This window comes from Mustela lutreola, chromosome 1 (assembly GCF_030435805.1).
Source record: "Mustela lutreola isolate mMusLut2 chromosome 1, mMusLut2.pri, whole genome shotgun sequence".
In the NCBI taxonomy this organism is placed as follows: domain Eukaryota; kingdom Metazoa; phylum Chordata; class Mammalia; order Carnivora; family Mustelidae; genus Mustela; species Mustela lutreola.
This window is the reverse complement of record NC_081290.1, coordinates 142,454,117-142,476,813: the sequence shown is the minus strand read 5'-3', so window position 1 is coordinate 142,476,813 and position 22,697 is coordinate 142,454,117. Positions and strand designations below refer to the sequence as shown.

Below are 22,697 nucleotides of genomic sequence, written 5' to 3'. Positions count from 1 at the left end.
CCTGGGATCGAGTCCCGCATCGGGCTCTCTGCTCAGCAGGGAGCCCGCTTCCCTCTCTCTCTCTCTGCCTGCCTCTCCATCTACTTGTGATTTCTCTCTGTCAAATAAATAAATAAAATATTTAAAAATAAAAAAATAAAAAAAAAAATAAAGTAATCTCTACATCCAACATGGGTCTCAAACCTACGACCCCAAGATTAAGAGTCACATGCACCACCAACTGAATAAGCCAAGCACCCCTAACTTTGGTTCTATCAAAAAAAGTCAGAATAGAAATGTACTGGCAAAACAATAAAGAAAATTAAAATTTCATCCAAATGGTGGCGCCTGGGTGGCCCAATAGGTTGGACCTCTGCCTTCCGCTTCCATCGTGATTTCAGGGTCCTGGGATCGGGCCCTGCGTTGGGCTCTCCGATTGGTGGGAAGCCTGCTTCCCTCTCTCTCTGCCTGGCTCTCTGCTTATTTGTGATCTCTCTCTGTCAAATAAATAAATAAAATCTTAAAAAAAAAAAATTTATCCACATGGCATCCTTCCCTCTCTCCACCTCCCCTGCCACCCTGCCACCCGATTCCAGGTAGGGTTCTAATAGGGTCAGAAATTAAGTACCACATTGTAGTTCACTTACATACCACCATTAGATTATTCTCCTACAAGTTTTAGATGGGTAAAAGGAGAGAAGATAAAGAATTCTTAGTAAAAGATATATGACAGACATCATCACCACCTCCTAATAATTTAATCAATGTAGTCAATATATAAAGGTCACAAAGATGACTAATTTTCAACAGACACAGGAGTAAGAATGGGGTATACTTGTAAAGTATCAGAAAATAAATCTAATTAACTGAAGGACAGATGCATAGTTAGAGAAATAGGGTACCTAGAGGCCAAAGAATTGACACTTTAAACTCCATGAGGGCGAAGTCCATACCTCTCTTATTCATTGTTTTATTCCCAGCACCCTCCTGACACCATGCCTGGTATACCATGTCTGCTACACAAATATTATCTGAATGAATGAATGAACTGATCTGATTAAAAACAGATACATGTTTCATAGAAGAAAGCAATTTCATTTTTTTAAAGCATAAAAGAGATAGATCTAGTCAAAATAGCAACATGTAAAATTATGTTCATAGTTAATTGTCTTCTTAAATAATTGTCTTATTTGAAAATTTAAAAGCTAAACCCTAGTTAAATGTATACTTAATTTATAGGAAGAAAGGATAATCTTGTCCCATAAATTTGAGTATATGATGCTTTATTAAGTAAATCTATCATGAAAACAAATCAACTTCAAGGAAAGGTCAGATAAACATCAGAAGCCTATGAATACATCCTGACAAATAACTAAAGACAAAAACTAGTATTACCTTCTGCAACTGATAAACAAAAGCATTATCCTTTCCTACTAATGTATTCACAGTGATCAGTATATAGTCACAAAAAAAATTATTTAAGTCCCACTTTCTTGGGGAACCTGGCTGGTTCTTGATCTCAAGAGTTCACAGCCCACGTTGGGGTAGTTTACTTAAAAAATAATTTAAAAAAAAAAATCAAAAAAATTTTTAAGGGGCGCCTGGGTGGCTCAGTGGGTTGAGCCACTGCCTTCGGCTCAGGTCATGGTCTCGGAGTCCTGGGATCGAGTCCCGCATCGGGCTCTCTGCTCAGCGGAGAGCCTGCTTCCCTCTCTCTCTCTCTCTGCCTGCCTCTCCATCTACTTGTGATTTCTCTCTGTCAAATAAATAAATAAAATCTTTTAAAAAAAAAAAAAATTTTTTTTAAAACCTACTTTCTGATAGGATCAATATACAAGGCCATTTAAATGCTGAAAGGTAGGCTCTTATTTTTTTTTTGTTAAAGATTTATTTATTTATTTATTTATTTGACAGATAAAGATCACAAGTAGACAGAGAGGCAGAGAGAGAAGAGAAAGCAGGCTCCCTGCTGAGCAGAGAGCATGGATACTGGCTTGATCCTAGGACCCTGGGATCATGACCTAAGCTGAAGAGGCTTTAACCCACTGAGCCACCCAAGGCCCCCCCCCTTCTTTTTTTTTTAAGATTTTTTTTGTTTGAGAGACAGAGTACACATAAGCGAGAGAGAGAGCACAAGCGGGGAGAAGGAGAGAGGCAGAGGGAGAGGGAGAAGCAGGCTCCACACTGAGCAGGGAGCACCCTGGCATTAACTGACTAACCCACCCAGGCACCCCTAAGTTAACTAAATCTTAACCATGAATGTAAAAAAGCAAATTCCAATATCTTGCATAATGATTAGCTTTGTCACTAATTCCAACCAATTCAAAAATCACATTCAAAAAAAAATAATTAATTGTAATAAAAATAACAATTCACTAAAACCTCTCTTTTCTTAACATGCATTTTTGTTATTTAAAGTGGGACGGGGGGGGGGGGGAGGCGCGTGGGTGGCTCAGTGGGTTAAAGCCTCTTCGGCTCAGGTCATGATCCCAGGGTCCTGGGATCCAGCCTTCCCATCAGGCTCTCTGCTCAGCAGGGAGCCTCCTTCCTCCTCTCTCTCTGCCAGCCTTTCTGCCTACTTGTGATCTCAGTTTGTCAAATAAAATATATATATATATTTTTTTAAAAAATTTAAAAAATTAAAAAATAAAGTAGGGTGGGGGGACCTACCTTCCACAAGACAATCTTGACTATGTTAGGCAGCTCCTAAACAATCTACTTTCCCAGAGTTATTATTCAATTACACAATTGAAAGATGCCTTAAGCCACTTTCTTACATTTAAGGATTTTTGTAATTATAAACCATATACAGCTTAAGAGCTCAGGTTGTAGATTCCCTGAGCTTGAATCTCAGCAATATTACTTGCTCAGTGACTTGAGCTAGCTACTTATACTATCTCAGTTTCACCATTTATAAAGTGAATATTCTAATAGCACAGTCTGTTCTGCTGTAACTTACATCTTTGTCTTGCATTACCTCCTACAGGATTGTTAAAGAGTAGAATAATGTAGGAAAAGTGTGGATGTGATCTTGGTTTATATGTAATTTTTTCCAACAGAATTAAAAAGAAATACTTGGAAATATGTAAAGATCTTATGAAAACCTAAAAATTTGCAGAATTGCTTTCCTTTAACACAAATAGTACCTGTTTTAATAACTTCAAGAACTAGTATACTTTTTCCACAATGTTCAGTATCCAACAATCTGCAAGTACAAAAGAAAAAACTGCAAAGATATTTCTCACTGTATTAAAACAATGAATTAATAAGGGAAGCCATACAGCAGAGATTTAATGTTCCTAATATTTTCATCAGGATTATCATTGATTTTTTTAGTATTCTGGTCACAAGGAGCCACAGATTTTGAATGGCACACCCCAATCCTATTTTTCACCCATAAATCCTATTATTTAGTCCACTTTTGCAGAACACAAGGTATTTTGGCAGAAACACGTAATACCTGCCTAACTGTGTGAAATATAGGAATTAAACTGGGTTAATACAGCGCACAGAACCTGGCACGCTCAGTTAGTCTTAAATATTGCTATTATCTATTATAACTCAAAATAACATTAATTTCAATTCAAAAACATATCAATTATCAACATATGTTCCCCCTACTTCAAGAGCCACAGATCATCTCACCAACACCAAAAATAAAAACTAGGAACCCAAAGAATCTTTAAAAATAGATTAAGAACCATAAATCCACCTGATGTTTTAGTAAACTAACAAAATTACCCACTCACACTTCTGACCACTGGCACTCCCCTTGCCCATCCACAGACACCTATAATAAGGAACATTATTCTAAAATGTTGTGGATTTATGGGGCGTCTGGGTGGCTCAGTGGGTTGAGCCGCTGCCTTCGGCTTGGGTCATGATCTCAGGGTCCTGGGATCGAACCCCACATTGGGCTCTCTGCTCAGTGGGGAGCCTGCTTCCCCCCCTCTCTCTGCCTGCCTCTGCCTACTTGTGATCTCTCTCTCTGTCAAATAAATAAGTAAAATCTTTAAAAAAATGAAATAAAATAAAATGTCGTGGATTTAGTGTCTGCTTTATGTCTACTAATTTCATAGAAATTTGATATAAGAAAATAAGTTGGTGATAATGTTAACCATTTTATAATACCGTTATATAATTTTCTTTAATAATTAAAATTTTTCCCGCATTTCATATACCAATCAGTCTCTTAAATCCATGCCTACTTCATTTCAAAAAAAGATTTGGATTTTTGTTTTTAAAGTTTTTTTTAAGCAATCTCTACACCCAGTGTGGGGACCAAACTCACAATCCCACGATCAAGAATCACAAGTTCTTCCAACTGAGCCAGCCAGGCACCCCTAGATTTGCTGGCACCCATTTGAAACTGATTAACTATCATATTATTATCAGGACTGTTTTTATAAGTTTGATGTATTAACATAAAACCAACACTTTTTTTAAAAAAGCTTCGTGTTAAAACGTCTTCATATACAAATGCTATCTATAAGCTCTGAAATATAATAATTTTATTCAAGATACTAAAGCCCAAAGATCATGAAGACTAGATTCAACTACATATAAATAGTTGTATTTATTATATATTATACAAGTATTTTATATCTAGATTCAACTAGATATAAAATACTTGTATTGGGTGCCTGGGTGGCCCAGTCCTTTAAGCATGCAACTCTTGATTTTGGCTCAGGTCTGATCACAGAATCATGAGATCAAGCCCGGCATAGGACTGGCTCAGCACGAAGTCCACCTGGGATTCTCTACCTCTCCCTCTGCCACTCATCCCCCACATACATGCTGTCATAAAAAAATAAATAAATAAATAGAATTTTTAAAAGATTACATATTTATATTACCTTATGAGAAAAGTATTTTCACCCAGAAACAACAAAATCCAAACACCTCATCAGAGGCCTAATTACTTTAAATTCTCATAGCTTTCTAAGATTTACTGTAGCTTATAAAAATACCACACCAATGAAGTTAATATTCGTTGAATAAAGATAGTAGACAAAAAATATCTTTTTCAGTTCCCAAGCAATAATTGAGACCTCATTAGTTTTCATCTTTCTCTAAGAATATACATGGAAAATCCAGCCTCTCAGCTCTCTCTAAAACTATAATTTTTTTAGAATATGAATTACTAAAAGACTGATAACTCTGGTAAAAAGAAGTGTGGGAAATAAATGCAAACACCCAGATGCAATTTCTAACAAAAACTAGAGCATGAACATCAGATAGTTACATAACCTTAAAAGTCATTTGGTGTCCAATTTCCCACCCATAGTAAGAATCTGCACTAAAAAATCCCTAATATGCAAACTTCCACAAACTCCATCAAGACATTCTGTACTTGACACAGCACATTTTAGTCGCATATATTACCCTTATACAAATCCAATTAAATCATGAGAAAAGATATACAAAGATATCAGAAAAGATATACAAAGACACACAAAACACCTTTAAAATCTAAAACGAGTAGTATTTGATGCAATTAGTTTAGCAAATGAGAAAGAATTCATGTACTCTCTACATTTCTTTATTGTTTCTTTGTTTTTCACTTTGTGTATTGTCCCAACAGTTTTCAAGTCAAGACTCACTAGAAACACTCACTAAATACAAGTAGGTCTCTGAGTATATATATATATCCCATTACATGACATAATACTAGAGAAAAGAAAAAACTACTTTAAAGCAGGTTATAAGAGAATATCCTGAAAATAAACTAACAAAATTATTTCTTAGTGGTTAAACAGATATTGAGGTAACTCAAAATTTCACAATGAAAAATTCAAGCTACCTTAAAATTATCTTCATAAGAAATAGTCAGGAAATAATGAAAGAAATATGGATTAAGGTCTTAACAACATATCTTTTGCAGGAAAGAACAAAAAAAAACTAGGGTTCCTAATGATTATAATTTATCAATGATAAGATTAGAAAATTTCCATTTAACAAACATTTTTGAAGTACCAACACTAAAAAATTCTAGAGGTACAAAGATAAGACAATTTACTAAGTATATAAAACAAAAATGCATTCTGAATACTTTTCTTTCACATATATAAAAAAACTATTAAAACTATTTTATTTTTTTAATCTTTTTTTTTTTTTTAAGATTTTATTTATTTATTTGACAGAGACCGCAGAGTGGCAGGCAGAAAGAGAGAGAGGAGTAAGCAGGCTCCCTGGAGAGCAGAGAGCCCAATGTGGGGCTGGATCCCAAGACCTTGGGATCATGACCAGAGCAGAAGGCAGAGGCTTTAACCCACTGAGCCACCCAGGCGCCCCTATTAAAACTATTTTAAAGAATATATGTTTGGAAAGAGAGACTTTATAATATAAAAATTAGATATACTAGATAAATTAGGCTAGGTCAGTTTGAAAAACAAAAAGCTTTCTCTATTCACAAATAAAAGACAAATTCTGATTTTTCAGTTTTCTAAATGATTTCTCAATTTAAAATGAACTAATTTTAATGGAAACATGAATGGGTACCTGCAGGGACTTAAATGATCAAACCTATCACTTCCAAGAAACTATGAAGCTTTTAAAATTCATCAGTTCACCTACATGTCTTTTGATTGTAAACATTAATAAACAAGCTAACAATATCTATTCATGACCTACATAAATGTTCATATACTTTGAACCATTTATTCCCGTCTAGAAATTTCAATGCACAAAGCTACCTAAAGAAGCATCAATAGCAAAAAAAAAAAAAAAAAATTTTTTTTACTCAAATAATTCATCTCCTCCTACAGTGAAAACTATAAAACATTGATTAAAGAAATTAAGGAAAACCACAAGAAATGGAAAGACAAGTGCATATTCATGGGATAGAAAACTCAATATTCTTCAAAGTTAACTATAGATTCAACACCTCCCCATCAAAATCCCAGCCTGTTTTTTCACAGAAACAGACAAGCTGATCCTATAACTAATGCAGAAATGCAAAGAACCAAGAAGAGCCAAAACAACCTTGAAAAAAATAAATAAATAAAAAGGACACACATCCCTATTTCAAAACTTACTACAAAGCTACAGTAATTAAGACAGAGTGGCTGTGGTAAAGAACAGAAATACAGATCAGAGGGAAAAAGTCCAAATAGATCCTTACACTTATGGTAAACCAATTTTTGACAAAACTCAGCAGCAAGAATACCTATTTCAACAGAGTGGTAATACCCAAATACAAAAAGGTGAATTTAGACCCTATCTCATTCTGTCACATACAAAAATCAACTTAAAATGGGAGCACCTGTCTGGCTTAGTCAGAGGGTGGGACTCTTGATCTCAAGGTGGTGAGTTTGAGCCCCATGTTGGGTATAAAGATTACTTGAACATATAAAACCTTTTTTAAAAATCAACTCAAAATGGATCACAGGCCTAGATGCAAGAGCTAAAACTATGAAACATCTTGAACACAGGATGTAAATGTTCTAAAATTAGATTGTGGTAATGCCTGCACAGCTCTGTAAACTTAATAAAAATCACTAAATTGTTTACTAAAAACAAGTGATTTTTTTATGGTACATAAATTACACCTCAACAAAAGCACTTAAAAACAAGTCTGAAAAATCACAATGACTATTAAATAAATTCAGAAGGAGTACATAGTATACTGCAGAGCCAATAAGGCTGGTAACAGCTATATAGAAACAAAAAATTTTAAGGTTGGAATATGATGATTTAACTATCTAAACTACAGATCTTAAAATAACAGTAAATACTTATAACAGCACTCAATGTGCCACACATTATTTTAAATGTTTTACAAGTATTTATTCATATAATCCTAAGTGTAGTTTCCCCCTTGTACAGAGGAAAAACTATGGTACAAAGAGTTTTTTAAAACTTGCTCAAAATCGCAATAGGATGTTGAGTTCATGAATGACTTTTTTCCTCTTTAAACAAATACCTTTGAAAAGAATAGTGGACATTATCGGTTGCTTATCCAACTATTCATTTACCCTTTCAATTTTTTTTTTAAAGATTTTATTTGAGAGAGAGAGGGAGAGAGTGCATGCATGCAAGCATCCAAGGGGCAGAGGAAGAAAGAATCCCAACCAGGCTCTACACCCAGCATGGAGACTGACTCAGGGCTAGACCCCAGGACCCCAAGAATATGACCTGAGCCAAAGTCAGACATTTAACCAACTGAGCCTCCCAGGCACCCCTACCCTTTCAATCTCTTGCCCAGATTTTTATTTGCGTATCCACCTCTCACCAGACAGGCCACGTAGTTCAGAGAAAATTAACCCCATCCTTAGGTATAGTAGTTGGCCCCGGTTTGCTTAAGCCAATCAACCATTTCAATGACCATAGTCACTCTTTCAGTAATCAGGTCCAGACCCTTATTTGGAATGTTAGGACAGTGAGGCTCTCCCAAGAGATGTGAACAAAAATATATATGGTCCCAACCACCACTGGCAGCCTTCCTACAATCATGAGAGGAACAGCAACAGACTGAAGAAAGCAGAACTTTCGAAACGGAAAGAAAGTGATCTTTAATATTACTGTATTACCGTAAGTCTTGCCCTACCTTTGGACTTGGAGATAAATAAGCCTATAAATCCTTTTTACTGTGTTTAAAACCAGTTCAAGTTTCCTATTACTTATAACATGATGTACAAATTTATGGGGGTTGGGGGAGAACATTAAGAAGCATTTTGTGCTATTATCTTTTTTTTATTCTTTTAAACTTGCTAATTTGTTACTATCTTTCTAATAAATGTTCATATAAACGCTTGAAAAATAACTACCTGCAATTTTATATGTCTCACACAGTAGTTTGCAGTATTTTAATAGGACATTTAAAAATGTTATTTTTTTAAATATTAATTTCCAATTCTTCCTGGAAAATCAAAAGGTATGACACCTTTGGGCCCATGTTACTATCGTCCAACAACAAACCAGAATGAAACAGAAGCTGCCTTTCTAAGTCTATAAGCACACCCTCTGCAGACAGTCAATACGAACGGAACCTCTATGTGATATGCTCAGCTCCTATAGTTATTGTAAGTTTGCACCATTAATATCTTTAGCAGGACCTATATCAAATGACATATAGTGAGTCATGAAAAATTATATTCCACTTTTTAAGATTTAACATTTTAATTAAAATAATATACTTTTTAAACAAGTTTTATTAAAACATGTATTTGTCACTAGCCCATGGGAAACACTTTTCTTGAACTGAATACCTTTAAAGGCCTGATGGAAGTTAAACTCAGCAGCAAGTCTCTGAAAACATGCCAATACCTTAATTTTTCTGGGTCCAAATGTCTGACAAATTAGTTTAGCACACAGATAAGAAAAAATGAAATGGTTTAAAGCTGCAACTAGAAAAACGTAAAAGTTGCCTAGAAGTTTGAAACACTTGAATACAAAGGTGTACTATTAATCAAAACCTTTAAAACAGATTTGCAAGAGAAATTATAAGAACAGTGGTAAATTTCAAAGGAATTTTAGTCAAGTTACAGTAAGGTCAAGTTACATTAGCAAATTTAGGAGAGAGCACTTTGTAAAGATCTCTGGATGTATGGCTCAACCACTAATTTGGACAACTCCAGGGAAAGGGAAGTTATTAATTTTAACAGCACAGACATTATTACTTTAAGTAGCTAACATGTAATCAGTAAAAAAACAATCAGTAGGACATGATCTATTTTAACAAAATGCATCAAAAATAGGAAAAAGTTATAATTGCTATAAATAGTAGTTTAAACTTACTAATGAAAAATCCAGTGAAGATAGTAGAATAAAGCAGAACACACATAAGGAAGGATTCAGTCATACTGGTAATATACTGGGCTAGGTAAGCCAGACTCACAGGGCTTATATCATTGTAAGACTTAATAACTTACACATATTACATATTCTTCTGTCTGTATTCTAGTTTTTCACAATTTTATACATTTTAATCCAATATACTGACTATAAAAAGTGTAATGATAAACTTTCTACATCTGCATGCCAAGTAAAGAAACAACTGAATGGCCAGAAAAATGTTTTTGCTTTAAAGCTGTTTTTTGTTTTACTCTTTAAAGCAGTTTTGTGAAAGCTATTGGAATGTTAGAGGAAGAAATGGGGGGCACCTGTGTAGCACAGTCAGTTAAGCCTTGGATTGACTTAGGCTCACATGATGATCTCGGGGTCATGAGATCAATCCCCAAGTCAGGTAAATCTGCTGAAGATTCCTTCCCTCTCCCTCTGCCCTTCTCCATCCCCCCAGCTCATGCTCATTCTCTCTTAAAAAAAAAAAAAAAAGAAGAAGAAGAAGAATTGAATTATACTGATGGAGAGTTCATCATTAATATTAGGTGTCCTTATATGAGGAAAGTTATACCTGAGCTATAAATACCTGCTCAGAGAAGCAAACAATTCTATATCAACTCAACAGACAGATGTACTCCTAGAAAGGTGGCCATTCTAAGAATCACCAAATAGTAGGCAATCTACTCAACCTTTCAGTGTCTCTGTCTACTCATCCATAAAATGAGATATATATTAAACAGTTGTTCAAAGAATTTAAAAACATATGTAAATCACTTGACCCACTGCCTGGCAAACAGTAAACATCATAACGTTTGTAAAATCATGATTATTAATATTTCCTTCTTTAAGCAGAATTAAGATTAAAGCTGATAACTATCAGGAAATATTTAGGTGCTGTAGAACTAACAATGTTGAGATGGACTAGCTTATCAGATTCCCAAAACTTCAGTTCTCAAGATTTTCTAAAGACTGGCCAAGACCATACATATCCATGAAGGAACATGTAAAGTACTGTAAGGTAGAATGGAAAAGGGAGGAACTAATCTAATTCTGTGCTCTACATAAGAAGAGAATGATCGTAAGTAAAGAAGAGGTGTAACTGAACAGAGTTTCCCCCTCCTTTATAAGGGACACCTATTACTCTGAAAACATACAGCTGTGCAGAATTTAACCAATAATCTTGTATCTCTAACAGGCCTACAATTATAGACAGCATATAAGTAAACCATTCCTTCAGGATTTGGATTTTCCTTAATAAAATGCAGATGACTCATATTTGGTGATCCACCTTCACACAGGGCATTCTAAAGGAGTTGGAATCCTCTTTCTGCCAGAAGAATGTTGTATTTCATACACAAACAACTAATCATGGGCTATATCACTACCACAGATTTCTGTCTGTCATCCAAGGAAGATGACGTTTAGAAACAGAAAAAGGAATCTTAAAAAAAAAAGTCTATTTTCAAGTCTATTTTGAGGTAAAGGAGTGAATCAATTTACCATTTATCTCTTTGAGACTTACAAACTTCTAAAGACCACAAACACACTAGATCCCCAAAGTTTAATAATTGTTAAAACTGGATAATGGATACTAGAGAACTATCCTGTTTTTGTATATATGTGAACATTTCCATAATATATAGGTTTTTTAAAATGTGTATATATGTGTCTGTTCTTTCTAAATAAACAAATAAAATGGTAGAGAAATACCCTATTGGAGTTTTTATACTCCAAAAGTAAGTGAATTTCATTTAGCTCCTTTCTCATTCTAGAAGTTGTACTGCAGGTGACCAGACTATTAGTAAAGGTCTAGTTAAGGAAATAATTAACTGCCCTGGAATAAAACAAGCCTAATCTTGAAAACACAGAAGCAAAAGGGAAGAGTACTAAATAGTTATTACAGCATTATACATTCATATTTGTTCCAATCCGTTATCTTCCTAACACAGGTAAGTAGGCAGAAGAGGTGGAAGTATTTTTAAGGCCAAACTTACTTTTCATTCCATAAACTGATGGGCAACAGAAGTTGCAGTACAGAAATCTAAAACACCCCCATTAGAAATAACCATTTTTAAGAATGGAGTAGAGAAAAAGTATTGCATATCCACCTTTCAAAAATAACAAAGTTCTGAGTATAACCAGCAGCTTCCAAAGACCAAATATGCCTTATAGTTAGACATGCATTTACTAAAGAAATAGATTTGGTTAGACTGATTCTGCCACAATCCTCTTTTCAAACTGCCATTCAATTTTCACAAGATGTAACCCAAATCCATTCCAAAATTCAATTTTTGTTAATTATGTCTAAAATAAAACTGATCAAAATATAAATACTGACTTTGTAGCAAATTAATCTTTCATCATGAACAAATCTTTGTTCATCTATGAACAAAACTTTCATGTTCAAAACTTACAGCAAAATGCAACCTAGGCCAACTCAAAAGAGTAAGTAAGTACATAGGGCATTTATTTCTCAAGTCCAAAAAAAGACAAAAATATCTTTAAAATGTTGAAGAGGAATGCAGACTTAGTTACATACATCCCAAGAAAAGACAATGTTTATATAATAAAACTTCCCCACTGGAACCCCCACAAAATACTTCCAAGCGACAATTATTTCCTTAGCACAAAAGTGGTACCGGTTCAGTTTCACAAAACCTGAAGCACCTACATTTACATAATTCCTCTTAAATTGAAAAATACAAAAAATTCTTTCATTTAGGTCAGCAGAATTTTGTGCTTCTATCCATGGAAAAAGCCATCATCAGTCTGAGTCAAGCACATGGCTCCAGCTTCAACGTCTAGTTCCCCAACCCACTCATAAGAATATATGCTTACAAAATAGGTATCTACTTACCAGGTTAAAGACAGTTTCTACAATATCCCTATTGGATACTTCTCCAACTTCAACCAACCCCGTCAACACGGCAAATTTCATTCTGATGCCCCTGATGGGGAGCCCTGGTTTCAGGGACAATGCACCCTCTTCAGCAGAGGTTTCTTCTTTCCCTCCACCTCCCCCGTCATCACCTGTTGGTGGCGGGGAAGGGACATTATTGTCTTCACTAGCCATTGCTAGCTAGTTCGCGAGAAAGGACAACTCAGAGTCACTACGGGACAGCAGTTGCAGCACTAGGAATAAGCACACACACGCAACACAACAGGAAAAGGGTCACTCTTCCAAGTTGTGGAGAAACCCCAAAAGCAGTTGATGGGGAAAGTCCTTGGAGTCGCCCTCCTCCTCTTGGAGAATATTTGTCCAATCTCTCTCCCCGAGGCTGACAACAACGCCAAACCCTATTGGAAGATTAGATAAATGTTAAATACGCTAGGTTTTGTTTTAGGGTTTCGTGGGGGGGGGGGGGGGGGGAGGGAAATAGTTACTGTCAAATAAGTTGCTAAAGGGACCCTACTACCAGCCACCCGCTACCCTCCCTGGCTCAAAGAGGTAGGTTCTGACTGAAGGCGGGTTCAAGAGGCCCCTGAACAGGTTCACTCCTCCCCCACACTCTCGCAGGTTCCAGGCGCAGGGCTACCTCTCCTCACAGGTGCACGGAAAGAGAAACTGTCGCTGGGAAATGAAGGGTCCGAGGAAAAGAGGGGGTCCCCAAGCTACCACATAAGTAGAAAGTTCCTCCTCACCCAGATACTCCGGACTCGTCCTCACCCCCCGCCAGGGAGCCGCGAGACGGAGGTGGCGGCGGAGATCCAGGGCAGGAAAAGGCGGGGGAAGGGGGCGGTGATTACTCTCAACGCTCGGCCCAGGGGGAGGAGTGGAGCACTCAAGCACCTGAGGTTCGACGGCGAGAGGAGGGGAGGTGTGTGTTGTGGCTAGGAGGGAGGAGAGGCCCGGCGGCGAAGGCGAGGAAGGGAGGGAGGAGAGAGGTCAGTGCACCTGGTCGCAGCCTCCAAGTTTCCCTAGTCCGCTCCCCGGGAGTCCGCGGCTGCACAGAACTCCATGGCTTCCTGGCCCACCCGACCCCTGCGCTGAGCCTTTGCAAAAACAGCCGCCCTGGCGCTATGGACACCCCGGCTGAGGCTGCCAGCGGTGGTGAGATTGCTACTACCACAGCTCGCTCCCCCACGGCTCGCACGAATGTCCCTGTACCCACTGAAGCTACTCCTCGCCGCCATGACAGCGCCGAGGGCTGCCGGGCGCGGCGTGCGCGTGCGCGAGCGCGCGGGACGGTGGGGCGGGCGCCCGCGAAGGCGGGGGCAACCGTGTGGCGGGGTAGGGAAGCGCGGGCGGCCTAGGGGGGCGCGAAAGGGCGGAGGTGCTAGGCGCGGGCTTGCAGGCGGGACTACGTGTGAGGGTGGGCACCCTAGCGGGAGCGTTGCCCAGATTACACCATGTGTCTCTCGGACCGGCAAGAAGAGACATTTCCTTCCAGGAGCCGACTCTCTCCACACACGCACACATAACACCTACCACCCCCCGACCTGGGAAGGTGTTTTGACAAGTGCTGAGGTGATTCTGAAGCTTCTTCCGTTGTTAAGTTACCGTAGGGTATCCTAGCGCGGAGAGAACCCGCCTCAGGTTTCCAAGGTGTTTTCTTGGACTTGAAGAAGGACACCTGAGGGACTGCTACGATGAGCCAGAGAAGTGGCAGCGCTGGAGCCAGCGAGGCTGCTTTCCTTGTCTAAAGGGAGCAGAGAGTCCCCACCCCTGACTGTTTTCAGCTGCTGCCCGCCCGCGGCGCTCGGCGAAGACTTGGAGAGAGATTTCCACTGGGATGCCCCAGCAGCTGCCACCAATTGGAAGAGGGTGGGAGGGGGGACGTGTCCACGAGGAATGGGAAAGATTCCTTGCTTTGCAGCTGCCGCCCCACCAAACCTCTCCCACATTCTAAGGGAGGGAGGATTCCTGAGACAGTTGCTCCAAACAGCGTGGAGGCGGGGTTAATTTTGCCTGAGTATCTCAGGGTTTTTTTCACTCTTGAAATTTTCCAATGTAAAAGTTAGGTTCGCCTCAGTCTCAGATCAGTTTAAAAGATAAGTTACCTTAGGACTGAAATCAGCACAGGTCATCGTAATGTATCCTTCCCCTCCACCCCCACTATTAACAATAAAGTATGCCTCCTGATGCATTAGAGAAAAACAGGTATCGTTAAAGAAAATGGGTTTTCACCCTTATGTACCCTTTGAAGTCATAAGGCCTTAAAAAATAATGATGTTTAATATACTAGTAGTTCCCTAAAATGAAAGTGAAGCAAAAAGTGAGGTCAAATGAAATCCCATGGAGGAGCCAGAAGAAAAAATATATTGTTTTGAGAAACGAAATAATTGCCTAAAGAAACGGTTACTTGAGATGGGGTTGAAAAGGAAACTGAATTTCAACTATCACATGGAAATTTGTGGAGGGAGGGAGGTAACATGAGAAAAGACAAGAAGCATCTTCGTACCTTCTTCAAAAAAACAGTACACCTTTTAAAAACACTAAAATGAATTTGACTTCACCAAATCGTATCTGGTTGCAAATGTTTGTTAAAGGCTTGTTTTATATAAGTGGATTTAAATATTCCAAAGGTGAGGCAGACATTTTTCTCATAATCTGAATTGGTGATTCATGTATTGCCAGGGTAAGGGGCAAGCCACATCAACGGCTTGCCTTGCCTTAAATCCCGAAAAACTAAACACCTCAGATGTAAATTTCAGACTGTGGGATGCTTGGGTGGCTCAGTATGCCTTCACCTGGTTGTGATCCTAGAGTCCTGGGATCAAGTTCCCCTTTGGGCTCCTTCCTCAATGGGGAGCCTGCTTTCTCCCTCTGCCTGCCTGCTGCTCCCCCTGCTTGTGCTCTAACAGATAAATAATTAAAATCTTTAAAAAAATAATTTAAAAGTTTTTATTTATTTATTTCAGATTGCTAAATGAATAAGTCTGGAATAAGAGGGAGTGGGGTGTGCCTGAAGTAGAGAGACAAACTTCACTTGACCTTTAACACATATGTAGGGAAGGAGACAGAGAGGTACATTTGAGGTAGAGAAGCATTAATGAACGGCTTCTATTATAGCATTTTGTCTCCCCAGATGTGGGCAAATAGTTGGGCAAATTGAGTATGTTAATATATCTGGCATATAATTGCTAGTAAAGTATTTGCTAAATAAATAAATGTCTGCCATTAAGAAGAAGCAGATGACAATGAACATGTCCTAGTAACAATGTGGTCACAGTTACTCAATCTAAATGACTGGGACTAAGGTTTGTAGCTGTCCTTGATTTGCCAGCTCACTGTTAACGCTATTCTGTTGAAACAAAAGAGACATAAGGCAATTACCCAAATATTTCCCCCCCAAAATTGTCAGCTATTTTTTATAGTTTTTCAGAATTATCCGCCTCCTACTTTACTTTACCTCTGGTTACAGTATAATACCTGACAAAAAATGGGAGTTCAGAAGGAAGCATATGGAAGGCAGAAACTTCACTTCTAGCCACATTTAGAATAAAATAGCTGTGGATTATTGTTTAGGTCAAAAGAATAGAATCAGTTCTTCAGGGTGAATTATCTATCCATCAACTCTTAACTTCTTTCATGGCACCATCCTGAACATTGTAGTTACTCAATACATATTATATAAGTTGAGTTGAAACTCTAAAGATAACTTGCTTTAATTTTTCTCACGTGAAAGTCCTTGCTTGAATCTATACACCTACTATCAGTTAGAGAGGGCAGGATCTTGGTATAAATGGCTATCTTAATACGAAAAGCAGTTTTACCAGTTGTTAAAACGTTTTTATATTTTTGGTACTATAATGGATGGTTTCTAGTCAAAAGATTTCATATAAAGGTGAGTTTACAGGACTGCATTACTTGTATCCCTATATTATATGTTCAAATGCTATACAAAAAGGAAGAAAGTAGGGAAAAGGATTACCTCCTATAAAGCCAGGCTCAAAGTTCTTTTTATCCTCATTGACTTTGTATTTCTTGTCTATCCCATCCTGACAGAATTAAGGACTAAAATTTTTCATAATTTTACTTGCCTTCAGCATTATGTTAAAAACCATAGCAGGACAAAAAAAAAAACAAAAAAACAGTAGATTCAGAACAGGAAACCTGTGCATAACTCAGAGAAGCTCAAGCAAAGAGAATGTAATTTCATGGTGAAATCAAGATTATTGATCTATAAACCCTTTCCTATATACAAAAAAAATTTTGATAGCAAAGATACGATGGAATTTTCTTTCTACCAGAAAGGATACCCAACCTACCCAAATGTAACTTATTGGCATTTTGCTAGGGTATAGATGAAATGATAATTTAGGGGAAAGGTACCACCCACATGATTTGCTATGAGCCTGGATGTGTATCTCTGGATTTGGAGTTTCTTCAAATTGTTATTTCTCATCGCTTATGGTATGATAGACTGGAAATATATGGTCCTGGCTTGCAGCACCCTCCTTGTGATAAAATGAAACATTCATTAAATCTTACTAATGTAAACTAAATTTTTTATGTTAGTAGTCTTTATTAATGACATTTTTATTGGGTGTTAGATTCTAGGAACAATTAAATTTAAAAGAAAAGACATTACCTTCTCTAATAGTTGGAAACTCAAAAAAGTTTAAAAGTATTATTGACTGATTTTTTTTTTTTAAGATTTTATCCATTTATTTGTCAGAGGGAGAGAGAGAGAGCACATGTACAGAGAGCAGCAGGCAGAGCAGGCAGGAGGAGAATCAAGCACCCTGCTGAGCAGGACCCTAAGATCACTACCATAGTTGAAGGCAGATGCTCAACTGACTGTGGGGCCCAGGCATACTTGATTAATTTCTTAATATCTAGAAGTTCAAAATGATCCACATCCACTTACTACATTTTGGGAATTCTTACATTCTTTTTTCCCTTGTGTATGTCACACAAGAGGTAGAGGCTTTGTAAAGGGCAACTCTACTTTCAGCAAGTATGCTAGCCAAGACATACTTTTTAAGACATAAAATATTAATGCAGTAGTTAGTGTATTTGGCATGGACATAGACTAGGTTGGTTGATTTGTCTTTTCTACTTTCCCATCCCTGTTTTGTTCTTAAATAGTATGTAAATAGGTTATCTCATTTGCAGTGTTCTCTTATGATAAGTTAACAGTTGTCATGTACTACAATAAAATGTACCACCACCCAATCCCACCTTTGCAATCTATTTAAGTGTATATCCCTAGAATAACTATTGATATTGTTAGCTAAATTCTGAATTTTTGTCCAGTGAGGTCTCTGAGAGGTCAGTGTGTCCCCTGAAAGTAGCAGGTTACTGTTTAAGTCATCAAGTAAAAGTGGGGGTGTTCACATAGGAAATGAGACACCAGGAGAATGACTTCAAGCAGATAGGAGAAGAAATTACTTTTTTCCAGTCCCTACTCTCTGGATTTGAACTTTTCATTTCCTCTTGGTACTCAAGCTGAGGGGAGAAAGATGACTTCTGTCATATGGAGGCATACTTGGAGCATTCCTTCTTGGAAGCCAAGCTAGGCGGAGAGTCCCTACTCTCTGGATTTGAACTTTTCATTTCCTCTTGGTACTCAAGCTGAGGGGAGAAAGATGACTTCTGTCATATGGAGGCAAACTTGGAGCATTCCTTCTTGGAAGCCAAGCTAGGCGGAGAGGCTATATAGAGAAAAATCAAGGCCTTCCAGTCAACAGCCCCAGCTGAGTTCCCAGCCGAGTTCCCAGCCAACTACCAGAACCAACAGCCTACCATTAGAGTGAGCCATCTTTGATATTCCAGCCAGGTTGAATCCTCAGATGACTGCAGCACTGCCAACACCACATGGTTTAGAAGAGCACAGTTGGATCCAGTTAACCCACAAGAAATTATAAGAGATAATAAGTACTTGTCAATTTAAGCCACTGAGTTTCAGGGGTGTTTCTTACATGGCAATAGATAGAACAACATCAGGTAAAAACATATTGTATAGTTTTGGGTTACTCTCCTGACCATATTACTTTTTTCTGTCCCCAGTATAAACTTTTATAAACTATTCCAGCCTAGTCACATCCATGTTGTAATTTGGAGTCCCTATAACTGGGCCCATATCTTAAAGAGGATGGTAGCAGAGATCCTCAAGGGAAGGGGAATTATGTGGGATCACATTTAGGGTTATAAGGTCCACAAGAAATTTTCCAGGGAGGTTTTCTCTTGATTGCTGAAGAGTTAGATTTAATTTTATTCAAGAAAGCATCCATTTCCTTTAGACACCAAATTATTTTCTTTGCTGAGAAATGTGCAACCAGGTGGGTAAGGCAAACATCTATTAAGAGAGGGGGAAAAGGGTTCAAGTCCACTAATAATTTTTAAAATGGGGGTGTCGGATGGCTCACTCAGTTAAGCATCTACCTTTGACTCAGGTTATGATCCCAGGTCCTAGGGATTGAGCCCCACATCAGGCTACTTGCTCAGCAGGGAGCCTGCTTCTCCCTCTCCTTCTGCCCACTCCCCTTGTGCTCTCCCCTTGTCAAATAAATAAATAAAAGTCTTTAAAATTTTTTTAATGTTAATTAAGATAATAATGAGATAATATTTTTTACTTCTCATTGCAAATATTTATAGTACCCAGTGTTGGCAAAGGGGAAATGTGCACTCTCATTTGCTGCAAATGTAAGACATCACTGAGAGGCAGTTTAGCAATATAAGCAATATACTGTTCTTGCACTGAGGAATGTATCCTAACCTGAATATAACCCGGTAGATCAGAGGTAGAGTTAAAATTGTGTTTATTTTAGTAGTATTTATAATTTCAAAAACTTAGAATCTACATATCTAACACAAAAAAACAGCTAGATAAATTATGGTTCTTCCACATAATGGAATTCTCTGTAGCCATTAAAAATAGCATTGGAAATAGTTAATAACCACAGAATATTTTCATGATACATTAAGTCAGGGGACTCTACTTTTTTGCATCATATACCACTGATGATGTGGTACTGATTAGGACCAAAAGATATTTAAAGCAATAAGAAATTCAATCAAAGAAATTAAGATTATTCAAAAAAAAATGTGCTGAATGATCCTACATATTAAGCACCTCATTAGACCATTAGGTAAAAGAAAAATCCAGTCCCTGCCTTGGGGAGTCTCAGGCTAGTCTTTGAGACTGACATTACAATGCAGTATGTTAAACCTACAAAAACCTAAAAGAGAGACTTTCAAGAAAAATGTGATACCAAAGCTGAATATTAAAGGATAAATAGGAATAAGCCAGATGAAAAAGTCAGGGAAGGTTATTCCATAATATGAAAAGTCTCTAGAGTGGTTGGACATTTTGGACTGAAAAGATAATTTAGTCCAATTGTCACTCTTAAATAATAGATTTTTTTCTTCTGGATAGAGCTATAGAGAAGCAATAAGCTTGCTTTATAAATAAATATTTAAAAACACATCCTACCACCCACACTTTGATCACACTCTCTTTATAGGTATTCTTTGTGTATGAGGAATCTACGTGTGGGTAACTCTCATCCCATGACATTAGATGGTATTGTGATTGCCTAAAATGTTATTACAGTGTTTATTATCCCTGTACAAAGGGGGAAATAGAATTGACTCTGTGCTTACACAATAGGCAGCAGGAGGGTGATTGAATAGATTATGATACATTCTTGGTTTTATTATGAATGAAAATTAGGTTAGCATAACCAAGACTCCCAATCCTAAATTACAATTGTTACAGGAAAATGGTAAGTGTAGGAAAAGCAAGTAGATTATTAATAAGAAGTTGACTAGAGATGAAGCTGGAGAGGTGGAGTGGACCAAAGTAAACCAGGCCAAGGACTGGGCTCTACCATGAAGGGAATTTAATGCCTTCAGATTTCAAACTATAAAGTGATAGGATTTTACCAGCTTCTTAAGAAAAATCACTACCCAGCTAGCTACCCAACTCCATTATATATATATATATTTGGGTGGAATCATCCATTGTACAGCATTGGTGGGAGACAGTGTTTATATTACTTAAATAATTTGCATTTTAAAAGGTGCAAAATGGTATGGGATAATGAGACGATTAACATATTCATTAAATGGGGGTACATCATTTTAGGCTTTTGCCTCAAAATATTGAGAAACTGAAGATAAAGTTAAGATTCAGGGGCGCCTGGGTGGCTCAGTGGGTTAAGCCACTGCCTTCGGCTCAGGTTATGATCTCAGGGTCCTGGGATCGAGTCCCGCATCGGGCTCTCTGCTCAGCAGGGAGCCTGCTTCCTCCTCTCTCTCTCTCTGCCTGCCTCTATGCCTACTTGTGATCTCTCTCTGTCAAATAAATAAAATAAAATCTTAAAAAAAAAAAAAAAAAAAAAAATTCGTAGATTATCTCTCCGTAGATACCATGCTATCTGATGAGGAGCTATGGAAGTTTATAAATACTATTTAGCTGTTAAACAAATACTTGAATTGAAACATATTTGGAAGGTTGATGTTCCTGTGTGTAGCACACACTCCTAGGAAAATATATTGCTACTAGTAACCACATGAAAAATGAAATTGGACCCCTATCTTACATCACTCACAAAAATTAACTCAAAATGGATTAAAGACTTAAACATAAAACCCGATACTAAAAAAACAGCTAAAAGAAAACAAAAGAAACTCCTTGACATTGATCTTGGTGATGTATTTTTACCGAAAGCCCAAGCAGCCAAAGTAAAAGTCAACAAGTGGGATGACATCAAACTAAAAAGCATCCTTACACACACACACACACACACACACACACACACAAATCAACAAATTAATAAGCAAAGCTGAAGAATGTGAGAAAATATTTGCAAATCATATATTGTATAAGGGGCTAATATCCAAAATATATAAAGAACTCATATAGCTCAAAAACAACAACAACAAAACAATCTGATTTTAAAATGAGCAGACAAACAAAATAGACATTTTCCCAAAAAAGACATCAAAATGGCCAGTAGAGGGGTCCCTGGCTGGCTCAGTCGATAAAGCATGCGACTCTTGATCTCAGGGTTGTGAATTTGAGCCCCATATTTGGTATAGAGATTACTTTAAAAAATCTCTTTTAAAAATGGCCAGTGAGAGGTGCCTGGGAGGCTCCGTGGGTTAAAGCCTCTGCCTTCAGCTCAGGTCATAATTCCAGGGTCCTGGGATAGAGCACTATATTGGGCTCTCTGCTTAGCAGGGAGCCTGCTTCCCTTCCTCTCTCTCTGCCTGCCTCTCTGCCTACTTGTGATCTCTGTCTGACAAATAAATAAATAAAATATTTAAAAAAAGAAAAAGGCCAATGAATTCTGGCACACTGAAAAGAAATAAAAAAATAAATAAAATTTTTTAAATGGCCAATAAGTCCATGAAAAGATGCTCAACATCATTAATAATCAGAGAAATGCAAATCAAAACTACCTCACACTTGTTAGCCTGACCACTATCAAGAAGCCAATGACAACAATGTTAGTGAGGATGTGGAGAAAAGAGATCTCTTATACACTATCAGTAGGAATGCAAATTAGTGCAGCCACTTTGGAAAACTATATGGAGTTTCCTTTAAAAAATTTAAAGTAGAGCTACCATATAATCTGGCAATTCCTTATACTCATAAGTATATATCCAAAGGAAATTAAAACAGGGTATCAGAGAGATATCTGCACTTTCATTTCTACTGCAGCATTATTCGTAATGGCCAAGATATGAAGCAAGTTCCTGTCAGTGGATGAATGGATATAGAAGATGTGATATACATATATAATGAAATATTACTTAGCCATGAAAATCCTGCCATTTGTAACAACAGGGATAGACATGAAGGGCATTATGCTAAGTGAGCTACATCAGACAAAGAAAAATAGTGTATGATATCACCTATATGTGGAATACTTAAAAAAGCTGTACTCATAAAAACAGAGACTGAGATGGTGGTCACCGGGGACTGGAGTTAAGGGAGATGTTGTTTAAGAGTACAAACATGGGCACTCTCGCATCTGGT

At 37.5% G+C, this 22,697-nt stretch overlaps 1 protein-coding gene across 4 annotated transcripts in view; it reads right to left on the bottom strand.

Moving 5' to 3' along the window:
• The window catches only part of LRBA (LPS responsive beige-like anchor protein), a 742,234-nt gene extending 728,358 nt beyond the window's left edge, over positions 1 to 13,876 (bottom strand). For 3 of the 4 annotated variants that reach the window (XM_059175618.1, XM_059175627.1, XM_059175636.1), the window contains exons 1-2: positions 13,405 to 13,876; positions 12,620 to 13,059 (exon numbers count right to left, since the gene is read on the bottom strand). In XM_059175618.1, the coding sequence (XP_059031601.1) occupies positions 12,620 to 12,835 (216 nt within the window). In that variant the 5' untranslated portion in view covers positions 12,836 to 13,059; positions 13,405 to 13,876. The remainder of the gene's footprint in view (positions 1 to 12,619; positions 13,060 to 13,404) is intronic. The other variant, XM_059175643.1, reaches the window with a different exon arrangement.
• Positions 13,877 to 22,697: the final 8,821 nt, after the last annotated feature.